We start from the raw sequence: 11,005 nt of genomic DNA, 5'->3' as shown, positions 1-11,005 counted from the left end.
ACGAGGCCCCCCACCACCCTAGGCCCCGGCCCCGCTCAGGCAGGCCTCGGAGCGCCCTGAGTGCCTCCCTCCTCTTGCTGTCCTGCCCCAGTGGCTGAGCTGCCTCCGGTCCATGCACTTAAAGCCCTGCGCATAGTAGGCATTCATTAACTCTTGGTCAAGGAATGAACCAAAGAATGAACGGCTACGTGGACCTCTGGGCTGGGAGAACTGGGTCCTCTCCAGCTACGAGGGGAAGGCTGAGGGCGTGCTGAGATCCAGGCCGCCCTTGCAGGCCTCTTTGCCCAAGTAGGAAGCTTTCCTCTCACCGTGCACCCTCCTGTGTTCCACCAGTGGCACAGCCTTCCACACCCCATCCCTCTCCCCAAGTCCCGGGGCCTCTGCCAGCATCTGAGCCCATGATCACAGGGACTGCCCAGCCCGAGACCTGGCAGACGCGGCTGCTCAATAAATACGTGTTGAACGATCACCCTTGCGAACCCTTCTTCCATGACCATCCAGCTCCCTGATGGATTGAGCCCTTCCCTGCAGGTGGTTTTTGTCTCCTCCCTACACTGGAACTTGGTTCTCCTCTGGGGAGAACCTCAGAGGCCCTCGGGTTTCCCTGCATGTCCCCTCTTCCTCCCACACTCATGAACATCAGAGGTGGGAGATGGGGTCCCGCCCTTGCCATCTGGTACGACCCCCCCCCCCCGTGGCCTTGAGGTTCCAGCTGTCAGGATGGACACCACTCTCCAGCTTGTCTCAGACACCCACCTGCTTCCCTCATGGAGGGCAGACTGGAGCCCCGCTGCTGGGAGACTTCTCCCCACCCAGGCCCCGCCTTCCCCTGGCCACTCCACCACCCTGACCCCCACTCCCTAACCTCTCAGGGATGTCCCCCCATTCCGCTTCAGCCGCCAGCCCCATGGCCACATCCTGTTCCTCGCCGTCACCGGCTCGGGCTCCAACCACAGCCTCCCGTCCTTGGGCTCTCAGCCCCACCTTCACCTCCCCTCAGCCAGCGCAACCCCCCTTTCAGCCAGTCTTTCGCCAGGGTCTCAGCCCCCTGCCCCGCAGAAAGTCCTGGAAGCATTCAGTCGCTTGCCGCCTCTGTGCTGCCACCAGGAGGCTGAGATCTGTTGGAGAAAAGCCACGCTGCTGGGAAACTACAAAGGATTGCCCCTACCCGCTGGGGGCTCCTGGGTGCCCCTGCCAGCTCACCCTCCAACCCGCTTGCTCCGGCCACATCCCAACCCTTAACCACGGCAGGTGGCTGCACCTTCTGCCCCAGGGAGAAGACAGGAGCCCTCTGATGGGACAGTTGTCATCTTGCCCCTAATTACAGATTTACCCGTCACCATCACACCCCTTCCCTGTCCCTTCCACCCTAATGGAAGGGACATCCACTTCCCTCCAGGAATCACCCCTGTGGTCCTGGCCCCAGCCCCCCACCCGCTTGGGAGCCTTGCTCCATCTGTCCATCCGTAGCTCCTGCATCTGCTAACGCTGCCGCTTCACCTGAGCGCAGTACCCTGAGACCTCGCCCCTCTTGCTCTTCAGCACCCTCCTGGCCCTGCCTCTCCCGAGTCCCCCGCGCTGCCCGCCATGGCAGTGAGCCCTGCCCGCCAGCACCAGGGGCGTCTCCATGCCTCTAAGCCCAGGATCCCACTTAGTCATTGCTCTTGACCAGCGTGGGACCCTCCTGCCGGGAAGATTGCTTCCTCGGGGTCGGGAGGTTTCCCCTGCAACTCTGGGCACCGCTCACTCTCCTCTCAGGTCTCTGTTCTCGGAGATGCTGTACCTCCAGCTTGGGCTCTGGGCCCTCTTCTCTTTTTAGTCTGTGTAGTCTCCGGGTGATCCCGGCCACAGCCCGGCTTCAGTTACTGCCCAGGGGCTGCCGACGCCCAGCACTGGCACCTGCCTGCCAGCGTAGACAGTGGCCTTCCGACAGCTCTACCTGGATGCCCTGTAGGCCCCTCAGATTCGCCATCTCTTCCTCTCCTCTCAGCAGATTGCTCCCCTGTCTGCCCAGTTACACGATCCCAGAGCCCCCCAGGGCACTGCCCCTCTCGACTGTTCCTCACACCCAGCCAGCTCTTGAGTCTTGCCTTCCCAGGGTCTGCATTCCACTGAAATCTGGGCACTTCTTTCTCAGAATCTTGGTAAAATTAAAGCTACCACTGGCCCTGGGTGCAGGTAGAAGCCTGGGGAGGAGGGGTGGAGAAAGCATCAGAGTGCCAGTCGTCCCACTGGACATGATGGAGAACCAAGCGGAGGACCCTAAACCAGCCCTATTTTGGGGTGGGGGGAGGGGAGTGTGGCATCTCAGTGGTCGGCAGGGAGTCGGCAGGGAGGTCTGAGCCTAAGCGGGGAGGAGGTATACACACGTTTCAAGTTTTGAAGAATTAAACAGCTAGGAACCACTGCTTACTTTAGAGAACAGGCCTGGGGACATGGGGAAAGAGCCAGGGGACTGCTGCTTTTGTGTATATATTCTTCAGACACATGTTTCAAAAATTAACCATTACAGGAGTCCAAAACTGTCAAAAATATATTTAAAATCCCCAACAAATTAGGTCTCCGTCATGCATTTCTAGCCCACCTTCCAAGTCCCTTCCAGACTCTTGGTGCCCCTAGAGCACCCCCAGCACCCCGACTGCAGATTGCTGCTCCCTGGGTTGGGGGGGCAGGGCGATATTCACAAGGTGTCACCAGCTTGCATCCTACCCTGCTCTGTGCCCTTGTGGACCTCACAGCGAGTGAAGGGTGTAGACAGAATGCCGGCCTGCTAGAATTATCGCAGCTCCCAAGTACACCAGGGCACGGAGGGGCCCCACCCTTGGGCTTCGGCCGTGTCTCTCTGAGGGTTTGCTGGGAGGCCGGTTGCACAAGGAGGAGTGAGGGGCAGTGAGGCACAGCTGTGGGGTGGAGGGGCAAGTCCCAGGCCTGGTTGTGGAGGACCTGGAGTGAGGACTTCTTAAAAACTGCAGGTGTGGCTCAGCAACGCCTATGGGGCCCCTGCTTTAGGACACAAAGCAGAGAAGATAGGTGTTCTCACCCATTTTTGTGACAAGTGACTGGCTCCGGTGCCTCAGTGGCAGCAGCAGCAGAACCAACTGGAAGCAGGAGGGGGCTCAGGCGAGGGGCAGCCTGAGGCAGACCAGATGTGGTGGTGGAGGAAGGCAGGCCTGTGGGGAGCGGCGCCGGTGTGTGCGCGTGTGGGAGGAGGACACTGGGGTGCTGGCTGGGGGCTGCGGCGGTGGGCGGAAGGGCGGCAGAGGCCACGGGCTAGCTGACGGCTGGTGTGGTATCCCCAGCGCCTTCAAGACTTTGCAAGAGCTGGGTTTTGTATCTGCCAAAAGCAGCAGTGCACGTGTCTTGCCAAACTGGTGCCAGCGGTAGCGGAAGCTTGGGTGCTCAGAAAGTCGGTCAGGAGCTGGGGGCTCTGGGTGAGCACGAATGCCGATACTGGATCTCTTCAGCGGGCCGGGTGCTGACTGTCAGGGTTTGGCTTGTGTCTGCTGGGCTGATGAGCAAGCGTGGAATGAGTCAGTGATTAGGACCATTGTTCTCAAGCCTGGCTGTACAGTTTCTTTTTTATTTATTTTTTCTTTTCACTTGCTCAGACACATTGGCATATACACTGGGAAGTTTGCACAACTACGGATTCCTGGGTCCCACGCCCAGAGAGTCTAAATGAATCGGTCTGGGTTGCAGCCTGGGCTTCCAGAGTTTCTGAAAGCTACTAGTGCCCGGCCAAAGTCAGGGACCCCTGAACTGCGGGGTTCAGCTGCACATCTGCGTCAGAGGAACACTGCTCGTTTGTCTGTGCAGCAGCCTCGAACAGAGGTGACATTTAGATACTGGGGTATGATATAGCAGGAGAGGCGAGAGGTTGAATCTTCCCAGATGAACCTCCTAGACTTTTGGAAGGTGATCAAAATGTCAAGCCAGCTGCTTCCTCTGAACACCCGTGCTGCAGCTGTTAGACCTGCCGTGCTGAGCTGGAATGCAGCGGGGCTGCTGAGGCTGAGGTCTGTGACGGCGAGAAGTAGGACAGGTGTACTTGCGAACAGATTGCACGTGCATCCTAGCTGCATGCGTATCCCGAAAATATCCTGGCTCCCACGAGGCTCGGTGTGAGCGCAGTTTTGCATTCAAAGAAGCCCAGTCCATTAACCAAGTATAATAAAGAAAGAAATTCCAGCATTTACTTGCATTTTTCAATGCAAGGGAATTTCCTTTCCCTGTGAAAGAGACTCCGACTCATAACCACCAGCAGCAGGTCTTCAGTCCCTCTTCCCTTTTCCTTTGGCACTGGCGTGTCCCACTCCACTGTACGCAGAGCTTCCGCCTTCGTTCCCTGTCCTCCCGCACGGGTCACATCTCTGCTCCCCGCTCATTTCCTTTTGCCCTCGTTGCTTTTCTCTTCCAAGCAAATCCCAGCATTTTCTGACGACTATCCTTCTCTATGCTCCCCCTCGCCCCCGCCACCTAGTTATCCTGATTTGTGGAATAAAGCGGAGGAATGGGGGCTGGGGGCAGAACAGGAGATTGTCCCCTGGTGAGCAGGGAGGGCAGATGCCCTGCGCCGACCCTCTGAGTCTGACTGCCCTGCTGGCAGGCCAAGTCTTTAGAAAAGCCTTGTTTAAATGCCCTAGTACTCCCCAGCTGTACTGCTGGGGTTTAATGTGGGGCAGGGGAGAATTGTGAGTGTTCCATGGAGTAGTCATACTTCATGGAAGTCCCCAAGGGCAAGAGGACTCTTGGAGGAAGAGGAGTCAGGGCTGAAAGATCCAGCATTTCCTCCACTGATACGCTCAGTGGAAACAGGGTGTCCTTTTGCTAAGGGAACCAGCAGGGTTTCCTTAGAGAAGGCAGCTTCAGTAAGTTCAGGACAAAGGACATTTCCCTGGCCCCAGAATGAAGGCTCTAAAAATGAGACTCTGGTGGCTGCCATAAATGACCCTGGTGTAAAGATGGGACAGGCAGCCCAAACAGACAGCTGTGACTGTCCGGGGAGCTCTACTCTTGGAAGAGCAGATCTGGAGGTGAGAAGACTGGCTCTAAGGCCTGAGGGACATTGCCACGAGGAGACAGGTGGAGGCACTCCAGGCCACAAAGGGGCTTTTGCAGTTATGTTTGGAGCAAAAAGCAGAAGGAAGAAGAGAAAGGCCAGTGTGCTCTGTCAGTGGGTTGCAGCATGGACTCCGCAAGGACACGGCTCTTCAGCTGTTGGCAAGAGGGAGCCCAGCCCCTCCCACCAGCCCACGTGAGAACACTGCTCCCTGGGGAAGCCTGGAGAGAAACACTGCATTCTCCCAAAGTGGGAGAAGGTGGAGTCTGCGGTCCCCCAGCTGGCAACCTGGAGGAAGACTCCTTGTGGAAGCCTCTTCCCGGGAAGGAAACGGAGTCGAGAAGGCAAGAGAGCAGGGTGGGGTCACGCGGAGCAAGATGCATGAAGTCAGCTTTTGACAGCACGGCCGACTCGAGAGTCTGGAGGTGCAAGACGCTGGGCAGACTCTTATGTGATCCTTGCGCACACGGGGCAGAACCAGCTCTGGTGGAGTGGCAGCGGGTGTTTCTGGCAGTGACTGGGCGGGAGCTGGTGGACCGGAGCAGGCTATGGGATATAAGTCAAGTCACACTCGGCCATTCCTAGGAAAATCCACCAGTTAACTCACTTGTAGGCAGTAAAGCCTTTCTCTCGGCTAAAGCTTTGTTAAAAAACAAATATTTCACCTGGACTGTGGAAGGGTTAGGCCAGGGGAATATGCTAATTGTCTCCCAGGTCAGGGATGTCAGCCAGAGGCCAGAATTCACAGAGGCTTCAGTCCCAGGTGACACCAACTCCACTGACAAGCCAGAGGCAGTCCCTAAAGAATACCTAGCGCAGGCCTGCCCTGGACTCTGTCCCAACTGGCCCTGTGACACTAGCCATATCCCTTTTTCCTGGTCTCTGGCTAAAGTCCACGGGTGGCATTCACAGGAGCTTCTGAGCCGGTCACCAAAGACTGAGCACCTGGGCATGGCAGCTGAGCGGATGATGAGCAACTGCTCTGCTTGTCACCACCAGAGGCTCTGCCTGCCTCTGTCGTCCCAGCCCCTGGAAGGTCTCGGAGCTGGAGCTGCTGCCCCTCCTCCGGCCTTCAGTGCTCCTGCCAGGATCTGAGTGTGGCAGAGAACAGAGGCTCAGGTGCCTTGCCTGGAGGAGTCCGGAACTCCCAGGCATCTCTACTCAGTCTGCCTCGTGCTAAGTGACAGGAGGGCTCCAGGCTCCGGGCTCCGAGCTTCTCTGTTCTCTCACTGCCACAGACCTGCGTGTCCACCCATACGGTGGCCTTCAGGAGGCCGAATAGCCCTCCCCTCCCCTTTGTGCAGGGACCTCAGCTGGCTTTGGAGACAAGAAAGGCCAGGCTCCTGGCCCCTTCCAAAGAATCGTCTGGGATTCAAGATGAGGCCCCTTCCTCCTGTCCCAAGTTTGCAATACTTTTTCTGAATCTGCTCAGAGAGATGAAATTAGGAGAGGCATCCCAGGCCCTGCACCATAGCAGTCGGCCCCTTCCCTGAGCCCCGCAAGCAGCGCCCCTCCCCCACGCACACCCACTTGCACACCTCGCACTCCCACAGGCCGCCAACGCAGGGGCACCGCGCGTACCCCCTTGCGCGTGCACACGCATGCCTGGCGCGCACGCCCATTCCCGCACGTGCATGTCCACCAACGCCCTCTCACCTACTCACTAAGGTGTGTGCCCTGATTCACACACGTGACCCTCACATGTGACACACCCAGCCCACACCCATTCTCGCACACACACATTCTTTTTCCCAGTGATAAACCCTCCTTCGTGTACATGCAGATGAGGCCGTCCCAGCTTGCTCGTGTGCCCCACACTCACGCGCATTGCACACTTGCTCCTGGCACATGCTCCCTTGGCCCTCTGGACCCCTGACCTGTGGGTTTTTCTGTGTTGCAGTCCTCCCGAGAGCAGGATGACAGCAGCAGCGAGTCCAGTGACCTCCAGCTGGAGGACGCCAGCTCCCTCAGGGTCCTGGAAGCGAACCTCGACGAACTCCAGGCGGAAGACAGGCCCCTGGTTTTCTTTGACCTCAAGATTGACAATGAAAGTGGGTTCTCTCAGGGCCACCCCCACCCCTTTCTAGCTTAGTCCCTGAGTCGCCAAAAGAAGTGCAGGCAGAGCCATCTGTGAGGCCCAGGAGAGCTCCGAGCTCTGGCCAAGGACGGCAGCCAGACTGGGCGGAGCGCTCCGGCTCACCTGGGCTCCCAGGGGTCTCGCTGGTGTTTTGAACAAAGACATCTGCCTTGATCAGCGCCTGAAGGGTGTGTGCAGGGGGGAGCAGGTGCCTCCACAAGTTCACCCCTGACCAGTCCTCTCGTAGACAGAGAGCCTAGGGAGCAAGCACCAGGCAGAAACAACATGTGAGCCCACGGCTCTGACGCCGGTCACCCAAGCAAGGCCTTTGGCTGTGCCTGCACATTTCTGAGTACAGCGCCCACCCCACAGGTGGCCGCACGTGGCTGCCAACAGAGCCAGGGTCACAGAGAGCTACGACCCCTTACCTCAGAAGCCCCTGACTCCCTCCAGTGTTTGCCCTGGTCCCACACTGCCCCTCCCTGAGCCGGAGCCCGGGGCCATGCTCTGTGGCATGGACTCAACGTCGGGGCTGGCCCAGGCAGACAGAAGCAGCGAGTGCTTTCATAGTGCAGGAAAGTCATTTGCAGACCTCAGCAGGAGGCTCTGGGCCATGCTCTGAGCGCAGTAGACTGGGCAGGCCTGCTGCGTCCCTCGGCTAAGTGACCCAAGTGCATGGAGTAGAGGGCGAGGTGGAAGGGCCTGGGATCTCCCTCTGGTGCAGTGAGTGGAGTTGTAGAAGACAGGAGGGACCTGAAGGGTTTGGCAAACTCTGGGCAGGTGGTGGGTAGGGAGAGCTAGATCCCAGGCAGGTGAGCAAGGTGTCTTAGGGGCAGCCCAACCTCCCCTCTGACCCCTGTCCCAGCAGAGCCAGGGGCAGAGCTGCGTTGGGAGGCTGGTGTTTGGCTCCTGCCAGCAGGCCTGTTAGTGGGATCTCTAGATGGTGGGTCGGCAGCCCTGGGGGTGCTCCCTACTTCTGCCCCAGCAGCTCCCATGCCCCCGGGGCCTCACCCTGCCCTTCTCTCCTGCCCAGCCCAGAAGATTAGCCAGCTGGCGGCTGTGAATCGGGAAAGCAAGTTCCGTGTGGTCATTGAGCCGGAGGCCTTCTTCAGCATCTACTCCAAGGCCGTCTCCCTGGAGGTGGGGCTGCAGCACTTCATCTGCTTCCTGAGCTCCATGCGCCGCCCCATCCTGGTCTGCTACAAGCTGTGGGGCCCTGACCTCCTGAGCTTCTTCTGGGCCCTGGAGGACATTAACAGGCTGTGGGAATTCCAGGAGGCCATCTCAGGCTTCCTGGCTGCCCTGCCCCTCATCCAGAAGTGTGTGCCCGGGGCCAGCAGCTTCAAACTCAAGAACCTGGCCAAGACCTACCTGGCAAGAAACATGAGCGAGCGCAGCGCCATGGCCACCGTGCTGGCCATGCGTGACCTGTGCCACCTCCTCGAGGTCTCCCCGGGGCCCCAGCTGGCCCAGCACATCTACCCCTTCAGCAACCTGCAGTGTTTCGTCTCCCTGCAGCCCCTGGTGCGGGCGTCCATGCTGACCCGGGCCGAGGCCCGCCTCCTGGCCCTGCACAACGTGAGCTTCCTGGAGCTGCTGCGCGCATACCGCCAAGACCCGCAGGGGGGCCTGAAGAGGTACGGCTGCTACCTGAGCCTGCAGTCCACCGTGTCGTCCCCCACCGAGCCTGATCTCAAACTGCAGGCTCTGAGCTCCTACTTCGAAAGCCTACTGAAGGGGCCGGCCTCCACACGGGCAGAAGGCATCTCTACTCCTCTCTCTGGCCACAGCTTGGCAGAAGGGGCCTCCCAGAAGAGCTGAAAGGAGGGGATGACTGGCTTGGGGTCTCTGGTGGGCAGAGAGGGATGGGGTTTCCCTGAGCCAGGCCCCACCCATCACAGCATTCCTAGGTCCTGGTACCCGGTATTCAGTTGTTATTTGGTCCAGAATCAGTTCCCTTTCTCTGGGATCAAATTTCTCTTCTCTAAAAATCCTACAGAGGTTCTAAGTACAAGCGCCCACCAGCCTAGGGGAGACCAGACCTCCAGCCCCTCTCTCCAGAACGAGGGAGGTCCTAAGTGAGGAAGGCATGACCTCTGGGCTCCCTAAGTGGCCCCAGTCTTGCCCCAGCCCTCCCACCTGCCACCACCGTGGGTGTCCGTTGCAGCTCCTCCAAGACCTCAGCCACTGCCTCAGGGCACCTGCTGACAGCTCCCACAGAGAGCGGTCTGGGTCTGCCTGCAGCCTCAGCAGCCCACGGGGACCCAAAGTGCCTTTCAAACCAAACTGCCCTTCCCGAGTTTGGGTTCTCCCAGCGTCTGCCTGCCCGGAGGCCGACTCTGTTCACTTCCCCTTTCCTCCTCACATCGCCAAAGATGGAAGCTGTTGCCATGCACGAGCCCACTTCCAAAGTCTGACCCTTCTAAGCTTGCTTCCTTCCTCCTGGCCACACAAATGCCTCTGCCTAGTCTGGCTTTCTCTTTGCTCATCAGGCCACCGGCATGGCCCTTCACAGCCCCCACCCGCAGTCCTCCCAAGGAATGTCCAGCACCACTGAGCTTGCAGTCCAAGGACCTGCACAGCATTGGTGTCCCCTGAGAGCTTCTTAAAAATGCAGACGCACGGGCTTTTCCTTAGACCTCTGGAGTCAGAATCTTTGGGGGTGGGACCCAGCGATCTGTGTTTTAACAGGTCTCCAGATCATTCTGACGCATGTGCAAGTTTGAGAACCTCTGCTCTAACAGACCGCACCTCTGAGGGGAAGCAGTGTGCAAGAGCAGAGAAAGTTCTGTCCCTGTTCGTGACTATGTGCATTGAGTGTGACCTAGGAAAAGGCCCCTTCCTGAGCTCCAGTGCCCCCATCTGTAAAATGGGTTGATTGGGCTGCCTGGTCTAGAGCTCCCATCCAGCTGTGCCATCCTAGGTTTTTAGGAATGGCCAACAGGCCTCCGAGGCAGTGGACAAAAAGATTTCTCATCCTTGAACCCTAGCTGCCATTCCACACCATTGGTCCCGAACCTTGTGGGCAAACCAGAGGCCAGCAGCAGAACACAGGCAGGTCAAGGCTGTCCCTCTCATTAGCAGAACCACTGTCCCATCCTCCTCCCTCTCTTCCCTGATCCTGGGATGCTTCCCAGACAGCCCAGGCCTGCAGCCTCCATGGCTGATGGCCGCAGCCTTCACATCAGTGAAATCTGTGTGCCCTGCCTCAGCCTCATCCAGGGGGTGCCCTGCAGATCCACTGAGGAATTCTGTAGGAACTTGTTGCCCCAATGGGCGTGCTGGCTTTAACAGGGAACTCTGATGCATTTAAAATAAGATTCTGATGCCAGACTGTTAAAGCCAGTGCTAGCTCTGAGCACCCTATGGAAACAAGCTGGTGGATGGAGGGGAGGAGGAGGCTGGGACCCCATCCTGGCTGTGCTGACGGTCTCAGCAGCTGGCAAGGCAGCACTTGGGCAGCTCCTATCATCCTCCCCTCGGCCCAGCGCCGGGCTGAGCAGCGCCCGCAGATTTCCAGTCGCACCATGCTTGCTAGCTTCAGATGTGGTTGAGGGGCGCTCTGCCCTGTCTCCACTGTCTCAGCCTTTAATAAAGATGTGAATCTTGAACGCCTGACGCTCCAATTACAGACTGCTTGGCCCACCCCAGGGGAGCCACTGAGCAGCCTCTTGCCTGGAAAGGAGGGGCTCTTCCAGGCACGGGTGAGTGGGTGCTTGCCCAGTGCAACTGTGCTTTGTGGGGGCTTTTCAGGACTTAGCAGAGCTGAGAGCCCCTCATTGCTCAGTGCCGAGGACCTCAAGGATGTGAGCCCCCCATTCCAAGTGGGGAGACCCAGGGTGGGCTTGCCTCAGAATTGTCTCCAAGGG

General features: G+C 58.6%; 1 protein-coding gene across 3 annotated transcripts in view; it reads left to right on the top strand.

Annotated features, from left to right (window-relative positions):
• PML (promyelocytic leukemia) overlaps positions 1 to 10,761 on the top strand; it is a 46,112-nt gene extending 35,351 nt beyond the window's left edge. The window contains exons 8-9 of one of the 3 annotated variants that reach the window (XM_012640642.1): positions 6,960 to 7,110; positions 8,170 to 10,761. In XM_012640642.1, coding sequence (XP_012496096.1) covers positions 6,960 to 7,110; positions 8,170 to 8,957 — 939 coding nt within the window. In that variant the 3' untranslated portion in view covers positions 8,958 to 10,761. Of the gene's footprint in view, positions 1 to 6,959; positions 7,111 to 8,169 lie in introns of those variants that run through there. The other 2 variants (XM_012640645.1, XM_012640648.1) reach the window with 2 other exon arrangements.
• Positions 10,762 to 11,005: the final 244 nt, after the last annotated feature.

Source organism: Propithecus coquereli, unplaced genomic scaffold (assembly GCF_000956105.1).
Source record: "Propithecus coquereli isolate 6110/MARCELLA unplaced genomic scaffold, Pcoq_1.0 Scaffold155, whole genome shotgun sequence".
In the NCBI taxonomy this organism is placed as follows: Eukaryota; Metazoa; Chordata; class Mammalia; order Primates; family Indriidae; genus Propithecus; species Propithecus coquereli.
The sequence above is the reverse complement of the archived record's forward strand: the minus strand, read 5'-3'. Positions and strand labels throughout refer to the sequence as shown.